The following is a 20,056-nucleotide window of genomic DNA, read 5'->3' on the forward strand; positions in this document are numbered from 1 at the left end:
CACAATATTTGAATGCAGTAAGAGAAAAAAGATAAATAAGATTCTTCCTTTGAATTTTTATTGGGGTGGTGGGGGAGGTGCTGGTTAAACATTCAGAGGTAGAATCATGTGCCGTGAAATTTGTTAACTTAGCAGCAGCAGTTCAATGCAATACATAATCTAGCAGAGAAAAAAATAATAAAATATATATATATATTGAATAGATTATAAAATTGTGCAAAATGGAAATACTATATATTAAAATATATTAAAAGAACAGATCCCTTTTTAAAAAACATTTACAGATTTATTTTGTGATGGTCGATTGATGACTTTTGAAGAGTTAATTAACAAATATTCTCTCGCTCATACACATTTTCTGCAATATCTTCAGGTTAGATGTTTTTTACGACAATATTTATCAAAGTTTCCATATCTGCAAGAATCTGATTTGTTGGAAACCATTTTGAAGTTGAATCCTTTAGTGAGAGGTTCCATTAGCAATTTATAATTTACTTTTGTTACAAAAAGAGAACCTCTCACTAAAGATTAAACAAGATTGGGAGAGAGAACTTAATATGATCTTTGTTAATGAAGATTGGTTGCGAGTTTTGAAAAACGTAAATTCTTCTTTGAAAAGTGCCAATCACTGTTTAATTCAGTTTAAAATTGTTCATCGTTATTACATAACAAAGGAGAGACGATCTAAAATATTTCCTAGTATAGACAATTACTGCAATAGGTGTAAAACTGAAGTGGCTACTTTGTCACATATGTTCTAGTCATGTTCTTTATTAAAACTGTTTTGAAAATCTTTATTTTCTACAATTTCTAAAGCTCTGAAAATTAACTTACAACCTAACAGATTGACTGTTCTATTTGGAATACTTCTGCATCATATTCAGGGTATTTCATCTGCAGATCAACATGTAAATTGCATTTGTTACACTATTGGCAAGAGGGGCTATTTTATTAAAATGGAAAGATACCTCTGTTCCTACATTAATTGAATGGTTTTCTCAAGTAATGTTATGTCTCAGTTTTGAAAAAATTAGAAGCAGAACTTTCGATCCCCGATTCGATTTTGAGGGAAGATGGGGCTCTTTTGTCAAATATTATAATTTAATTTGAATTATTTTATATGGTTTCCTTCCCATCTTATTCTATATAAACATGAATTGGCGGTTGATGATTCTTTTTCTTTATATATATATAGATGATGGTAAGACGTATTGCTCCAGGGCTTGATTCCTAATGGGTTTTTTTTCCCTTTTTTTGTAGTCAGTGGGGGTTTTTTTTCTTAGTTAGATGGGGTTCTTTTTTTTTCTTTCTCTGCCTTACATATAATATTTTTTCCATTTTAATACATTACAATCAGCTTTTATTTTATTCAGCTTTATTAATTGTATATATATAAATTTGTTGAAGTTTTGTATCATTTTATAGCTGTCGAAGATTACGTACCAATAAAAGGATTCTAAAAATGAAAAAAGGTGAGGTAGTGTCCAAAGATTCTATGTCTATTTAGCATATTGAAGTTTTAGTCAGTCCGGTGAGCAGGACAAAATAAGTTTCTGGACATTAGTGGCTTGTATATTCAAATCTGAAATATCTGAATTCTTGTTATATATGGTCTATTGTTTTATTAACTTTTTCACTTGTATGGTGATTTTGTGGACATTTCCTAGTTGTGCACGAACAGATGCTGAGTGGATACTCACTTGAACTACCATAGCCTATCTGGGGATGCCACTAAGTTAACATCGTCTTTGAAGAAGATGCAGGATAGCGACCTAGAACTTATAGTGAAACAACATTAAACATTCAAGTCAGAGTGTGGCTGCTGTGGGCTGTTGTGCTTCGAGACAAGAAGCAGATAAAATAGTATCAATTGAGAAACAGCTGGATAGGTAGCTACGTGGAGGAGCAGGATATTGGCTGAATGAATGAAACTGGGATTAGTTGGGTGGACAGCATGGTCAGCACACACTGGTTGAGCCAAGGGACCTGAATATTTGCAATGTTGCATTATAACCATATGGATGTCAATGGCTCTAGACAGTGGCAACAAATTGGGAGGTAGTACCACAGAAACCATAGGAACTTGTTGCCATGATGTCTGTACATATTCCCACAACAAAATAAAGGTGATGGATTTGGAAGATTTTTAAACTGGTCAGTTGTGTAACTGACAAACAAATAGTTTGCTCCAGAATTTGTTTCATTTCTTATGATACTTTGCATGTGTACAAGTCAATAATTTGTACTGTAAGAAAGTGAATCACTTCAGGCTCAGTAGATTTGCCCTACTATGGTAGCCACAGTACTATGCAGGTGGTCCTGCTGAGATCCTGTTCAGTGCTGACCTCCAGGGTGTTGATGATAAGGAAACAGAAATGACATTGTATATCAAGGCCATTGTCTGCATTTCCAGAGCACGCATTCTGTCCACAGTGACCATCCCGAGCTTCCAGTTGCATGCCATTTTAATTCCCCTTCTCCTTCCGACACCAATATGCCCATCCTCGGCCTTCTCTACTGCAGGGTGAAGCTCAAAGCAAACTAAATTAACAACAGCTCATATTCTACCTGAATAACTTACAACCCAAAGGTATGAACATTGATTTTTCAGTTTCAGGGGATCCTCACATCCACCATTTCTCCTCCCAGCCCATCATCTCCCTCCTTTTCATTTCTCTTTGATCCTTCCATTTTTGTACCTTTTCCCATACCACCCAATCATCCAGTTTCCTCTTCCTCCTGTTTTGTTCCACCTCCTCCCTTTCCAATCCCGTCTACTTCTGATTCCATCAGCCTTCAATTCTCCCCTAATTGTTTCCATTATCACCTTTCTTTCTTCCTCATGTGGTAAATGGTCATCCTCCAGGTTATCTCCACCTTCACCCTCCCATAAGACTATAAGACATAGGAACAAAACTATGCAATCCAGCTCATTGAGTCTGATCCACCATTCTATCATAGCTGATTTATTATCCCTCTGAACCCCAATCTCCTGATGCCCTGGCTAATCAAAAACCTATCAACCTCTGATTTAAATGTACCCAATGACTTGGCCTCGAACGCAGTGAATTCCACAGATTCATCACCCCTGGCTAAAGAAATTCCTCCTCACCCTGCTCTAAATGGATGTCCCTCTGAGACTGTGCCCCCTGGTCCCGGACTTCCACTATATAAGAAACGTCCTCTCCACATCCGCTCAATCTAGGCCTTTCAATATTGAATTAGTTTCAATGAGATCCCCCCCCCCCCTTTCTTCTAAACTCCATAAGTACAGGCACAGAACCATCAAACATTCCTCATACGTTAACCCTTTCTTTCCCAGAATCATTCTTGTGAAGCTCCTCTGGACCCTCTCCAGTACCAACACATTTTTTCATTGATAATGAACCCAAACGTCCTCAATGCCTTATAAAGTCTCTACATTATGTCCTTGCTTTTATATTCTAGTCCTCTCAAAATGAATGATAATGTTTCATTTCCCTTCCTTACCACCAAGTTAACCTGCAAGTTGACCTTTAGGGAATCCTACAATAGGACTCCCAAATCACTTTGCACCACTGATTTTTGGATTTTCTTTCCATTTAAAAAAGTCTGTGCGTTTTTCCTTCTACCAAAGTACATGACCATAGACTTCCCTACGTTATATTCCATCTGCCATTTCCTAGCCCATTCTCCCAATCTGTCCAAATCCTTCTGCAGATTCCCTAAAGCCTCAACACATAACTTTGTATCGGCTGCAAACTTGGCCACAAAGTTCCAACACTGACCCCTGCGGAACACCACTAGTTACTGGCAGCTAACCAGCACAAACCCCCTTTATTCACACTCTTTGTTCCTCCCACCATTCAGCCAATCTTCCATCCATGAAGGTATCTTTCCTGTAATACCATGGGTATTATCTTGAGTAGTCTCATATGTGGCATCTTGTCAAAGGCCTTCAGAAAATCCAAATAAGCAACAAACACATTGATATTTGCAATTTCCCAGTCCTCTGGATCCATGCCAGAACCTAGTGATCCTTGAAAGACAATTAGTAATGCTTCCACAACCTCATCAGTTACTGTTTTCAGAACTCTGGTGATTCATCCATCTGGTTCAGGTGACTTATCTACCTTCAGATTTTACAGTTTCCCAAACACCACCTCATTAATAATACTGACTACACTCACATTTGTCCCCAGTGCTCATGAACTTCTGGCATACTGCTGCTGTCATCCACAATAAAGACTGACTCAAAATACTTACTAAAATCATCTGCCATTTCTTTGCCCACCATTACTACCACTCTAGCATCATTATACAGAGTCCTATATCCATTCTTGCCTCTTTTTTACTCTTTATATATCTAAAAAAATCTTCTGGTATCTTCTTTTATACCATTAGTTGGCAAACCTCCATATTTTGTATTTCCTCTACTTATGTTTTTTTTAGTTGTCTTCTGGTGGTTCTTAAAACCTTCCCACTCCTCCAACTTCCCACTTATTTTTGTGCTCTATCATATGCCATCTCTTTTGTTTTTATGCTGTCTTTGACTTCCCTTGTTAGCCACAGTTGCCTCAACCTCCCTTTTGAATACTGCTTTGGGATGTATCTATCCTGCGACTTCAGAATTGTCCCCCAGAAATTCCAACCATCGCTGTTCTGCCATCATCTCTGCTTGTGTCCCCTTCCAATCAACTCCGGCCAGCCCCCCCCCCCCCCCTACCTGTCTCATGCCTCTGTAACTCCTTTTAATCTGCTTTATCTTCTCCTTCTCAAACTTCAGGTAAATTCTATCATAATATGATCACTGCCTCCGAAACCTTAAAGTCTCTAATCAAATCTGGTTTATTAAATAACACTCAATCCAGAATTCTCTTTCCCCTAGTGGATTCAGCCATAAGCTACCCGAAAAAGACATCTCATAGGTATTCTATGAATTCCCTCTCTTGGAATCCAGCACCAATCTGATTTTCCTAACCTACCTGCATATTGAAATGCCTTTTCCATCTCCTGGATACTGTTTGATCACCTGTATATAATTCTCATCAGGGCCTTTTTACTCTTGCAGTTTCTTAACTCTATCCACTACGGTTCTACATCTTCGATCCTATGTCACCTCTCTCTAAGGATACAAATTTATTTCTTACCAGCAGAATCACCCCAGCCCTTGTATAGAAAAGACCTGCCTGTCCTTTTGAATCAAGATGTATTCTTGGATGTTAAACTCCCAACTTTGATCTTCTTTCAGCCATAACTCAGTGATGCACAAAACATCACACCTGTCAATCTTCAATGACACTACAAGATCATCTACCTCAATCCATATACTATGTGCTTTCAAGTGTAACACCTTCAGTCCTGTATTCACCACCATTTTCAATTCTACCCCCATGTTACACTTCAGTTCATCCCACAGACTGTAATTTTGCCCTATCATCTACCTGTTCTTCCTCATAGTCTCACTACATAATGCATCAAGTTCTACACCAATTGCTCCACCATCAGCCCAATCACTCTGGTTTCCATCCCAGTCAAATTAGTTTGAACCCTTCCCAACAGCTCTAGTAAACTGGAGCACAAGAATATTGGTCTTGGGTTCAGGTGTAACCCGCTTTTTTTGTACACATCATACAGTACCTTCCTCAGAAGGGATTCGAATTATTCAGAAATCTGAAACCCTGCCCTCTGCACCTCTCCCTCAGCCACTCATTCAAGAGTACTATTATCCTATTCCTACTGTGACTAGGATCTGGTACTGCGAGTAATCCAGAGATTACTAACTTGGAGGTCTTCCTCTTCAACCTCTTTCATATCACCCTATTCCCCCTTTCTACATATGTCATTAGTGCCAATGTGCATCATGACCTCTGGCTGCTCACCCTTCCTATTTTGAATCTTTTGCAGTCTCTCAAAGACGTCCTTGATGAGGCAACACATCATCCTGGCTTCTCTTTTGTGGCCAGAGAATCTGCTGTCCATTCCCCTTACTATTGAGTCTCCTATCACGATCACTCTGCCTGACTTTACCCTTCCCTGCTGAGCCTCAGAAACAGCACACTGCCCATGACCCAGTTGCTGCTCCTGTGCCCTGATAAGGAATCTACCCCACAACAGTACCAAAGGGATATACTTGTTGCTGTCCTCTCCTCTCCTGGCTCCCTGCTTTTTCTTTTGTCTTTATCCATATATCATCTACTTGACAAAATTTCATGATATAGTATATGTAAGTGTCATAAACCTGATTCTTATTCTGCCTCAATCGCGAACATCCCCCTCCCCCTCTCTTAACTGATTCGATCTGCTTATCATCCTTCCATCTCTTTTGGTTCACCAATCACCTATTGGCACCCTTCATGTCACTATCCCTCTCCTCTACCTTAGTGTGATGCAGGGTTTCAACCCAAGGCGTCAACAATTCTTTTGCCCCACAGATGCTGCTCAACTTTATAAGAGCCTCCAGGAATTAGTTTGTTGCTCTAGATTCAAGCATCTGCAATCTTTTGTGCATCCACTTGTGATTCTATATCAAATTACAGCATCAGCATTTATTTTGCTTGTTTCTCTCATTTATTGTAGTGGCAGTGGTGAAAGGTTTAGAAAATGATGGTGAAGTAGCCTGGTTCTGTAAGTGCAATATATATTTATACATGGATGGTGTTGAAGAGAAAGAATAGATTAAAACAATGAACACACTTCATATGGATTGGGTGCCAATCAAGCAGGGTGCTTGCATTGGACAGTGTCATGACTCAAGCATTATTGGAACTGAATTCCTCATCACATGTGGAGAGAATTCCATTACACTCCTGGCCTGAGCATTGTAGATGGTGGAAAGGCAACTACAACTTAACTTCCATTAAATAAGTCAATCTCAGAGGAAACACAGCACAGTTATTTAAAGCACATGGAGAAGTTCAAACTCCATCTAATTTCTTCAAGGTGTCTTAATTTCAAAATATTAAGCTCAGTTGGACAGTTGAAATGTTTTCCACTTGTGAAATCAGACATCCTGGCAAACATTCATAAACCAACAGCAAATTTTATATAAAGATAGGAGAGAAGTTTCACACTGTGAGTTCAATCACTAAGAAACAGGTGAAGACAATTAAAATTTCACACCAACAGCTATCTATAAGAAAGATTTTAATCTCATCATGTTAGATCTTTATGATAATCCAATGTACCACCTATTTGGCTTTTTCTCATAATAAACTCATTGTTATTCATGAAAATACTTAAAAAATACAAATGCTAGATAATACCACATTTTAGAGCACTATTATTTTAAAATTCTCCCAACTTTTTAGCACATCTACATGAAACTTTGCCGTAGAAAAGCGGCATCCATTATCAAAGATCGTCACCACCCAGGCCTTGCTTTTTTCTTCTTGCTGCCATCAGGCAGAAGATATAGGTGCCTCAGGAGTCGCACCACCAGGTTCAAGAACTGTTACTACCCCTCAGCCATCAGGCTCTTGAACAAAAAGGGATAACTACACTCTTTTAAGGACTCTTTTCTCTTGTTATTTTTATGTTTTTGTTATTTATTGCTACTTAGTAATATTTGTATTTGCACAGTCGTCCATTGTTTACAGCTACTATTCCATAGATTTGCTAAGTATGCCACAGAAAAAGAATCTCAGGGTTGTATATGGTGACACACATACTCTGACAGTAAATTCTACTTTGAACTTTGTAAACTGAACATAGATTTTAAATAGTCACCATTTCTAGAATTTGAGATCATTCCAAGAAAAAGGGTCAAATCTCTTCTCTCCTTTAAATGAGCAATGTAGTGGCAATTACCTATTGAACTCCATGTCTGAAATTCGGCTCTTTTGAATTGAGAGAGTGACTTCAATACATATTCATTTTCACATCAAGCATTTAGCGTTTAATAACATAGGACAAATTACTGACCTATTAAACTTTATGGCTTACATGGGTATGGAAGGAACTATTCTCCACTTAGATTATAGAATTGTTCTGTAGATATATATAAGAATTTGAATGAAATGTGTTAAAATTGAAACTGTATTTAATAGACATGATTAACCAAAATCAATGCAATTTTGAATCTATGTAATCTGCTGTCATTTTAAACCATTTTCTCTTGAAAGAACATGACTATATGTACTGCTTTAATTAAATGGAGCATGCCACATGCACAGACCTTAAGTCAGCCTTGTACATCAAAAAAAGTATACATTAATTCTTAATAGTGAAACTTCAGGAAATACAAACTCCAAAACAGTTTAAGCCAGATTGTAAATAAGATTATTATTTTCACTGCCTAACCATTGCATATAGTAAATAGAACTTTTAACACAATAAGATTATCTACTGGCAAAACAACACATCTTTTGGGAGAGAAAGCTGATTCATGGCAGACAAGCAAACTCTTAATTTTAGTGACTTCCCTTATAAAGAGATCAGTCAATTCTCCTATTCAGGCAATAAACTTTTACATGTTCCAGCTGCACATACCTGGGGCTTTGGCACAAGTTTTTATTGATCCCATGGTCCCCGAAACACATTTTACCAATGATGTGCTACAGAATTTCAACTCAACGTTTTGGATAGAACCCTCCAGAGTTGGCAATGGATTCTGGGATTTCACACCTAATAAAAGAAAATTGCAAATGAAGTAGTCTGCTGTGTTTAAATAATCAGGAATTCTAGATAGTGGAGTTATTTCTCCACACTTAAGAGATTTAATGTTATACAAACTGTGTCTTGGTATATAATTGTATGAGCTTTGTACAGAATTGCATAAATTGCAAAAAAAATCAGCACAGGTTTAACTTTCAATCTTTTCAAAAATACATTGTGAAGCAGTTTTTAATTATCAAGATATTCAGACTTGCAAATTGCTGTGAATGATAGCTGCAGATAAGAAGATAAGAAGCTGCAACACAGGGCAGTAAATTAATTTGGCACTTCAAGTACGTTCCGCTATGGCACTGCCACATAACAGTGTAAATTCGGATACAAAGCACAACCTAATTCTGGAGGCAAGAGTCTCACATTGGTTCATTTCAACACTTCATTGAGTATAGCCAGTGGTCACCATGCCTAGTATATAAAAGTGGTCCAATGGCCTCCTTGAAATAAACTCAGCTTATTGATTATTTCAAATGTTTAGTTAAGTGATTAGTTCAAAGTTTCTTCCAGTCCACACTTTCTAAACATCCCTAATAATTGGAAGAGAATCTGTGCGTGCATCCATGCCTGCACAGGCCTTTCCTCAACAGGACAATGGAGCTTGAGCCAAGCAGGAACCAAACAGTGTAAACAGGTTTCCAACTCATTGGAAATTGATGTCACAAATAAACATATGATCCACCTAAATTAATGAACTCTCATAGAAAATACACCTTCCTTCTCAGTCTTAAAAATATTACAGTTCAGAACAGTACTGTGATTGCATATACGTACCACTACAAAATAGCTTTGAAGGTGTCTATGAAAGTAACTTGAAAGGAAGGAAGGATCTCTGGTTTGTGATAAGCACTACTCAACAATAGTAATTGGTTTAATGTAAGTGTGCATGACAATACCCATCAAATTTAACCTTGACATTTTTGCACACTGCTATGTTAAGTGCAGTGCCTTCCAATTACATGGATCCTTCCTCTGCTAATTAAACTATGTTTCTTTGCAAATCTGCATCAGACAATCAAAGAGAAACAAAAATCTTTCAAATATTTTAGGTAACGACAATATCTAATTTGTTTAAAATTGCATCATTTCAAAACCTCATTTAAAATTTTCTGAAATTTTGAGTCCAAAGTCCACATTGTTTCAGACTTGAGAGATTTTGAAATGGAGATAGTTTTGCTGTGACTGCAAACTTCCTCTTTAACTGAAACTACTTAGTTTATTAATAAACCACATGATGTATTTACTGATAGGGTCATTTTGTTAACTATTTACTCTACTAATTTAACCTTTGCCTTACCTGGCTACTCATTATATACAGATTATATTCTCCCAAGATTATTCATGCCCTATTTCTGCATGTACAAACGGGCATTGGGAAACCAATGGGATGGATCTGCCATCTGCCATGGAGCTGTAGACATCTTCTGCCATGTGGGAATTCGTTCTCAGTTCGTGACAATATCTGGATGGTTTGGTTAAATGCCCAGGACATTACCCTTGGATACCCTATGTTTTAATCAAATATTTTGTTGGGCAGGAAACATTTCTAACTTATGCACAGTTCAGGTTACGAATAGTTCTGAGGAATGTAAGTCTGTCACAACAGAAGGAGGAACTACAGAGCTGAGTCATTACACTGTTCAATTTCAAACATGCAGATAGAAAAGCTAGCAATAAAAATATTGCTTCACTGGGATGGAAGCTATAGACAATCTTACAGGCATTAAAAGTAAAATATATTAATTTCACAGTGGAGTAACTGGGGTGTACCAGTGAGAAAGTTAATCATTCCTCAATGAGCATCACAAACATCATTCTGTTATATTTGAGAAATATAGTTGCAGAAAAACATTGGAGAATATAACAAAACAAATAGTAAACTGCAGGTTTACTACTTGAAATTCACAAATTGACATAATAATACTTTAAAAACATGCACCAATAATTTTAAAAAATCCAATTTCTCATGCAAATACTGTAAACTATGCATAACCCAGGGTTGCTTTACTTGCATATAATATGCCATATTATATATATATATATAGCACAGCATTTGTTTGAAGGGTATGATTTTACAGTCAGCCATTTTCATTTTTAAAAGCTACCTTCAGAAGATTCTGTCTCCAAATATAATGACTGTCTGATGTGGCAAGATAAATGGAAAATAATTGCCACTGAAAGTGATGATCTCACCTTTAAATTGAATTCTATTTCATGAGCTCTGGTAAACATACATGAGCAAAAACTACTGCAAACATTCCCTGTATCTATTTGCTTTTAGCTTGAATTCCATTTTAACTATTCGTGATGAATGATCTAGAGTCTGCATTTAATAAAGTGCAAATTGAAGCCATTTTCAAATATATTCTTGTTCTGATTCCTTATATAACACATTGCTCAAAGAAAGGCTTGATGTTTATTACAGACCATTTATATTTCTATACAATAATTTGTAAATTAGTTTACTATTGTCCCATGTGCAGTGAAAAACTTGTCTTGCATAATGGTCACATAGATTAATTCATTACAACAGAGTATTAAGGTCGTACAAAGTAAAACAACAACAATGCAGAATAGAAGTGCAATAATTATAGAGATGGGTTGTATTGTGGCTGTAAATACCTAGAAAATAAATGACAAGCAATGGGTGGATCCGTCAACCCTATTATCCACAGTGGATTTTCTGCAAGAATTTTCTATCACCAACACAGTAACCAGAGTGCAAGGTGAACAGGATCAAGAGCACATTAAGTTTGACAGCCAAGATGATGTGCTGATCATTACTGGAGATGGAGATGAATGTCAACAGAGCAAAAGATTAGCAAAATTGAATATGAAAAATGCATGGTTGAGGATGTCAGCAGATATTTCCCCCACTCATTCACAAGATGTTGACATTAATGACTAAACACACATTTATCATTGATTGTCAACCAACAAAGACTATATTTAATTGAAAGAAATACTTAATTGAATAAATAATCAGATAATATTTTAATTGAACAAAAAAATTATTTCTTTTTAAAGTATGGAACATCGTCTACCTCCAGCATAAAATAACCCATATTGACGTTCTTTCAGTTTCAGTCGTAACAATGAAAATTATTTTAGACAGGCATTTGATAATATTCAGGGTGAATCAAGGCAAACATTTTATAGGCCTGGAATATAGTCTGTGAATGATTCTTTCACTATAATTGTGTTGCCAATCATCTTAATTAAGATTTTTCTTGAATTTGTAGTAAAGTGAAAATTACTAATTACTAGTAAATATTTCCAACTATCAATAATTTTGCTGATACAAATATCTGCATGGAAGCTATGATTTTCTTGTGTGGGCAAGAAGTACCATATTTTAGTAGTACATGGCTACTCATTTTAGTTATTTCTCCCAACATAAAGCAAAGATCACAAAATTTGTTCAAAATGTATGCCAATTTGATTAAAAAAAGTATATTTTAATCATCTGAGAATTGCTTTGTTTGATCTGAATAATTTCAATAAACGGTCACTGAACATTCATTTGTTTCAAAGTCATTTTTATGTTGTAATGTCAGTAACAAAAATGCATTTACTCTGAGTAGGGGTGGTGCCCCCCACACCCAGCTTTTAAAGATATTTGCAAGTCTATTTATTGGCATCTCTAGCTCATCATGTGACATGAAAGTCAACCATGTATTCTGGGCCTCAGATCAATTGAAAGCCAGAATAGGCAGGAATGACAGGTCTCTTATACGAAAAAGCACAAATGAACCAGTTGAGTTTTTACAGCCATTTTAACTAGCACTAGCTACAGCTTGCTATGGTAGGATTTATATTCATAATCTTTAGGTTGCTTGCCCAGCCCCACAATTACTATGTTACAGCTACTTGTAATTTATAATAATGATAGTCTATAAAGAAAAATACAGTTCGGTAAACATATGTACCTTTTTAATCATATTTAGTAAGTGTGAAATTAAGGGAAATCGGTCACCAGTAGTTACACAAATCTGCTCCAAAGACAAAGAAGGCATCTGCAGGAGTGAGATATGCCAACTAGTGGAATGGTGCCGCAGCAACAACCTGGCACTCAATGTCAGTAAGGCGAAAGAGCTGATTGTGGACTTACAAAAGGGTAAGACAAAGGACCACATAGTGGGATCAGAATTGAACAGAGTTAGCAGCTTCAAGTTCCTGGGTGTCGAGATTTCTGAGGATTTAACCTGGTCCCAACATATCGATGTAGTCATAAGGAACGCAAGACAGTGGCTATACTTTATTAGGAGTTTGAAGAGATTTGGCATGTCAACAAATACACTCAAAAACTTCTATAGTTGTACAGTAGAGAGCATTCTGACAGGCTGCATCACTGTCTGGTATGGAGGGGCTACTGAACAGGACCCAAAAAAGCTGCAGAAGGTTGTAAATCTAGTCAGCTCCATCTTGGGCACTAACCTACAAAGTTCACAGGACATCTTTAGGGAGCGTTGTCTCAGAAAGGCAGCGTCCATTATTAAGAACCTCTAGCACCCAGGGCTTGCCCTTTTCTCACTGTTACCATCAGGTAGGAGGTACAGAAGCCTGAAGGCACCCAGTCAGCGATTCAGGAATAGCTTTCTCCCCTCTGCCATCTGATTCCTAAATGGACATTGAACCCGTGAACTCTACCACACTTTTTAATATATATTATTTCTGTTTTTTGCATGATTTTTAATCTATTCTATATACATATAATGTTATTGATTGATTGATTGTTAGTTTTTTTCCTTCTTCTATATTATGTATTGCATTGAACTGCTGCTGCTAAGTTAACAAATGTCATGACACGTGCCAGTGATAATAAACCTAATTCTGATTCCGAATCATCTCCGGATTCAAATTTATCTCTCTGTAATTTCATTCAGCATGATAAATCTATGCTCTTCTGATCACATACTCTTAACCAGCCCAAATTTAATTGCTTCACTACTGGTCTCCAGAACAGCAAAAGCCCTAAACACTAGAATATTCTTCTTAAACTTTTCCAGCTTTCTATCTCTTTTCATTTATGATAATCTTTACCTCTTGGACCATCTATCTGGATAGTCCCAGTATTGTCTATCAAACTTCAAAGAATGAGAACAGCTGTCATAAAGAAGAGTGGTTGTTCCTGGTGCAGACAATAGACAATTCAGTGGCAGGAAAAAATCAATATAATGAAAGGTACAGTTACATTTTTTGATGTTTTGTCTTAAGTGCTAATTTATGGAAGGTACATTTATGGAAGTCCTAAACTCCTTTTTATATGCAATCACTGATAATATAGGAAATATGACAACCAATTAAAACACATAGTTCCTCAACCAATAATGTGGGCAAAAGGAACAAAAATAATTTTAAACAAAATTATAAAATGATTACTACGCAAATAAGAAGCCATTTTGCCCATCACATCCACAGTTGCTCTCTACCTGAGCAATTTAAGAGTTACAACCTTTGCCCCTTTTCCACAGCTTTGCTAGTTTTTCCTCATCATATGCTTATCCATTTCCCTCTGCATTGAAAAGTTTCTCATCACTTAATTTTAATTTTCTTCTCTCTTATTTAATGTATCAGGAAATGAGGAAAACTCCCAGGTTTTCCTTCAAAGTAGTGTTTTCCTTTACATTCACCAATGAGAGTAGTTCAGATCTCTGCTCAATGAGCTACAGGAAAATGACTGCATCACTACTTCAAGCCTCTGAATAAGACCATCATCTGATGTTAAGATGAAACTGTTGACACTGAACCAATGCGAACACCAGACAAGATCTGGAATATACCAGTAAAGACAGATTTGTTCAAATACAGCGCATTATCTCATGAGAAAATACAAATATATAGTTTATTATAAATATATATACATTATAATGGTACTCCAAAGCTTTATATACATATACAGCATATATACTTTATAATACCATGAAGTACTATTCTAAAATGAGAAGATAACAACATAGTATTAGACAGATAAGTTTAAAAATAAGAGTAAAATAGGAACAGACGAGGTGGAAAGTTTATAGGTGTCGGAAGAACATATTTTACTTACACATGGTTTGTGAGATAGTGGAATGCACTCTCAAGAGGTATTGACAGAAATATATTATAGGTCAATTTAAAAGAATGGATTAGATTCACAGTGGAAAGAAAAGCAAATAAGAAAAAGTTTAAACCAGATGGACACATGGGATTGGGTACGTTGCTGAAGATTCACACAAACAGCATTTGCTCAGTCAAACTGGCTCAGACTGTGTTTCAATTTCTACACAATCCACTGCAAAGATTACTCTCTTTCTCAATCTTTTTTTTAATTTGCTGCATTCGACTGTTTTGACAGAATTTATTGTCCAGCTCTGATCAACCTTGAGTCAGTGGTGCTAAAAAACTTTCTTGAACTGCTGTGATTTATTTGTTGTTTGTGCACCAAAAGTGCTGAAAATCTGAAATGCAAACAAAACAAAAATGCTGGAAACACTCAGCATCTAGTGGAAGAGAAGCAGGTCTGAGACAATTCATCAGAATAGACCAGTTCTGAGAAAGGCTCTCAGACTTGAAACATTGGCTCTGTTTTTCCTTCCAGAGATACTGTCAGAACAGCTTAGTGTTTAGTGCTTTCACTCCAAGTGTTGCTGGGTAGGGAGTCCAAGCTTGGGCACAGTGGCAATAACGAAACATCAACAAAATTCCAGTTACTACAAATCTTCTACATTTATTTCCAGATACAATGTAGACCAGGCTTTTCCGGCCCAACAGGCCGCACAGCCGAACAACCCACCTGTTTAACATTAAGCAAATCACAGGACAATTTACAATGACTAATAAACCTATTAACTGGTAAATCATTGGACTGCGGGAGGAAACCAGAGCACCCAGAGGAAACCTATGCAGTTATAGGAGAACATACAAATCCTTACAGATTACATTACATTATCCTTACAGATAATGGTGGGAACTAAACCCAGGTCACTGGTGCCATAAAGCAATCGACAAGCAACTTTACTACCATGCCACAGATTATCAAAGATGATCAGATAGATGTTCCGTACAGGAATCTTGATACCAATAACTTCATTCATGTGAATTATCTTTCAAGTTTTTTTAAATCACTCAGACTATCTGAGGAACATAGAACTGGAGTCAGGAGAAGACCTGTTTTGGATTCATCAAGAAATTACTGATCTTGTAACTCAGCCCCATTTTCCTGCACTATCCCCATATCCCCTGATTCTCTGAATATCCAAAAATCTATTAAACTCAGCTTTTTATTAAACTTGATTACTGGTCCTCTACAGTCCTCCAGGATTGAAAAGATCAAAGATTCACCATCTCTGAATGAAGAAATTCTAATCTCGCTTTATCATTATTATGCACCATGTTGTATGACGTGTGTGATCATGGTCTCTTGACAATGATTGCTCTTAGCAAATTTTCTACAGAAGTGGTTTGCCTTTTCCTTCTTCTGGGCAGTATCTTTACAAATTGGGTAACCCTAGCCATCATCAATACTCTTCAGAGACTGATGGCTGGCGTCAGTAGCCACATAACCAGAACTTGTGCCCTACAGTCCTGTTTATTATTTATTGTAATGCCTGCACTGTTCTTGTGCACTTTATGCAGTCCAGTGTAGGTCTGTAGTCTAGTGTAGCTTTCTCTATGTTTTTTTTTATTACGTAGTTCAGTTTAGTTTTTTGTACTGTGTCATGTAACATCATGGTCCTGAAAAATGTTGTCTCATTTTTACTATGCACTGTACCAGCAGTTATGGTCGAAATGGCAATAAAAGTGACTTGACTTGACTAAGAGCAGGTATGCGTGAAATGGAAAAGAGGCTGTTGAGGGCAGCCTTGATGGTGGAGGAAGGGAAGATCCTTTCTTTGAAAAAGGAATGAAAAGTGTCACCCTGAGAGTAGATGCTGCAGAGATGAAGGTATTGAGAGAAGGGGTGGCATTTTTATAAATAACAGGGTGGAAAGAGGTATAATCCAGGTATCTAGACAATAGACAATAAAAACTAGGTGTAGGAGTAGGCCATTTGGCCCTTCAAGCCAGCACTGCCATTCACTGTGATTATGGCTATCATCCATAATCAGTACCCCATTCCTGCCTTCTCTCCATATCCCTCGACTCTGTTATCTTTAAGAGCTCTATCTAACTCTTTCTTGAAAGCATCCAGAGAATTGGCCTCCACTGCCTTCTGAGGCAGAGCATTCCACAGATCCACAATTCTCTGGGTGAAAATGTTTTTCCTCAACTCTGTTCTAAGTAGCCTACCCCTTATTCTTAAACTGAGGCCTCTGGTTCTGGACTCCCCCAATAGTGGGAACATGTTTCCTGCCTCTGGCATGTCCAACCCCTTAATAATCTTATGTGGTTCAATCAGATCCCCTCCCATCCTTCTAAATTCCAGTGTATACAAGCCCAGTCGCTCCAATCTTTCAACATATAACAGTCCTGCCATCCTGGGAATTAACCTCGTGAACCTACGCTGCACTCCCTCAATAGCAAGAATGTCCTTCCTCAAATTTGGAAACTAAAACTGCACACAATACTCCAGGTGTGGTCTCACCAGGGCCCTGTACAACTGCAGAAGGACCTCTTTGCTCCTATACTCAACTCCCCTTGTTATTAAGGCCAACATGCCATTAGCTTTCTTCACTGCCTGCTATACCTGCATGCTTACTTTCAGCAAGAGAGCTGTGAGAATCCGTGAGTTTATAATGGACATCAGTAGATAAGCTGTCTCTACAGATAGAGAGATCGAGAGGGCATAACGGTCTGAGATATGCCAACTAGTGGAATGGTGCTGCAGCAACAAGCTGGCAATCAACGTCAGTAAGATGAAAGAGCTGATTGTGAACTTCAGGAAGGATAAGATGGAGGAACACATACCAATCCTCATAGAGGGATCAGAAGTGGAGAGAGTGAGGAACTTCAAGTTCCTGGGTGTCAAGATCTCTGAGGATCTAACCTGGTCTCAACATATCGATGTAGCTATAAAAAAGGCAAGACAGTGGCTATACTTCATTAGGAGTTTGAAGAGATTTGGCATGTCAACAAATATACTCAAAAACTTCTACAGTTGTACCGTGGTGAGCATTCTGACAGGCTGCATCACTGTCTGGTATGGATGAGCTACTTCACAGGATGAAAAGAAGCTGCAGAAGGTTGTAAATCTAGTCAGCTCCATCTTGGCATTCTGATTTTGAAAAAGGGGAGAGAGGTGTCGGAAATGGACCAAGTAAATTTGAGGTATAATTGGTTTGGATTAATCTTTATTGATACTATGAAAATATTTCCAAATGACTCTATAGATCTTTATTGACTACAGCTAGGCATTCAATACCATCATCCCCTCAAAATTCATCAATAAACCTGAAGACCTTAGCCTCAATGCTTCCTTGTGAAATCGGATCCTCACTTTCCTCATTTGCAGACCCCAGTCAGTTTGGATTGGCAACATTTCCTCCATCACCACAAGGCTGTGTGCTTAGCCCCCTGTTCTATTCACTTTACACTTATGACTATGAGGATAAGCATAGATCCAATATCATATTTTAGTGTGCTGATGACATCACTGTTATTGGCCAAATCAAAGGTTGTGACAAATCATCATATAGGAGGGAGAATGAAAATCTGGCTGAATGATGCCACAACAACAGCCTCTTACTCAAAGTCAGCAAGACTAAGGAGCAGAGTATTGGCTTCAGGAGGACAAAACCAAAGATCCATGACCCAGTCCTCTTCACAGAGGGGCAGCAACTTTAAATTCCTCAGTGTTATCATTTAGGTGGAGCTGTCCTGGGCCCAGCATGTATGTGCAATTATAAAGGAAGCACAGCAGCACCTCTACTTCCTTAGGAGTTTGCGAAGATTTGGCATGACATCTAATCCGTTGGCACACTTCTATAAATGGCTCGACGTGTAGTGGAGAGGATATTGACTGGCTGCATCACAACCAGGTATGTCCAATGCCTGTGAATAGAAAATCCTACAAATACCCAGTCCACAGGTAAAGCCCTTCCCACCATTGATGACATCTACATAGAGTGCTGTCGCAGCATCCATCATCAGGAACCCCCACCACCTAGGACAGCTCTCTTCTCACTGCTGCCATCAGGAAGGTGGTACAGGAGCCTCAGGACTCATACCAATAGGTTCAGGAACAGTTATTACCCCTCAACTGTCAGGCTTTTGAACTAAGGGGAATAACTTCACTCAACTTCATTTGCCTCATCATTGAAATGTTCCTATAATCTATGAACTCGCTTTCAAGGACTCTACATCTATGTTCTCAATATCTATTGCTCATTTTATTGTTAATATTACTTCTTTCCTTTTCTAGTCACACATATATGTTCTTTCATAATACATTTACTTTGAACTTTGAACCCAAGTATAATGGTTTGAATAAGCCTGAATGGAACAGATTGAGTTCCTATTCTGTTATTTTCTTATGCGTTATTCTAAAATTTTAGGTTCAAGAGTGCATTTTCACAAAACACGAAAAGTTTCCTGTTCCATTAATGGGTTTAGATGTATCAGTACTACACATAAAACCCTTGACAATCATTTAACAAAGTACACATTCCAACTAAGACTAATAAAATGACAGCTAGAACACAGAAAACTGTAATATCACAAAAATACAACTGCAAACGCTGTGGATCAAAGAATACGTACACAATGCTGGAAGAACTGAGCAGGTCAGGCAGAATCCCTGAGAAAAGAGTAGCCAACGTTTTGGGCCGAGACCCTTCATCAGGAAATGGGGGGGGGGGAAGAGAGAGGGCCGAAGCCCAGTAATAGAGATAGGGGAAGGGGTAGGGCCTAGAGGCGCCAGGTGGAAAACCAATCGGAGGAAAGATAAAAGGGGAGAGGGGAGGGGATGAGCATGAAAGAACTGTAGAGATAAAGAAGCAGAAAGTTGAAAGGGGAGAGAGGCAGAGAGGGACCTGGGAAGGGAATTACCAGAAATTGGAGAATTCAATGTTCATACCACCAGGCTGGAGGCTACCCAGACGGTAGATGAGGTGTTGCTCCTCCAACCTGAGTTTGGCCTCATCATGGCAGTAGAGGAGGCCATGTATGGACATATCTAGATGGGAATGAGAGGCAGAGTTGAAGTGGGTGGCAACGGTAATATCCTGTTTAGTATTAATCTCTGACACTATGTTTAGAAGTAATTTAGGGCAAGGCTATGAGATAGAAAGTTGTTACGTTGAAATAGAGTCAAGTGATGAGTGGAGTTGAACTGGCCAATTTGACAACACTTAAGGCAATGGTGTCTTTTTATGTACAATTTTTTAATTTCGAAGACCACACCTTCAGTAGCAGTGTGTGCAAGCTTACATATAATCATCCATTTTGGATTCTAAAGCTCAGGAGTTTGGCTGTTGATGAATAGAATCTT

At 37.8% G+C, this 20,056-nt stretch overlaps 1 protein-coding gene across 2 annotated transcripts in view; it reads right to left on the bottom strand.

The window, feature by feature from the left end:
• Positions 1-20,056, bottom strand: part of LOC132398003 (intermembrane lipid transfer protein VPS13B-like) — a 1,044,617-nt gene that overhangs the window by 660,027 nt on the left and 364,534 nt on the right. For both annotated transcript variants that reach the window (XM_059976892.1, XM_059976883.1), the window contains exon 18: positions 8,470-8,604. In XM_059976892.1, coding sequence (XP_059832875.1) covers positions 8,470-8,604 — 135 coding nt within the window. The remainder of the gene's footprint in view (positions 1-8,469; positions 8,605-20,056) is intronic.

This window comes from Hypanus sabinus, chromosome 1 (assembly GCF_030144855.1).
Source record: "Hypanus sabinus isolate sHypSab1 chromosome 1, sHypSab1.hap1, whole genome shotgun sequence".
Classification (NCBI taxonomy): Eukaryota; Metazoa; Chordata; class Chondrichthyes; order Myliobatiformes; family Dasyatidae; genus Hypanus; species Hypanus sabinus.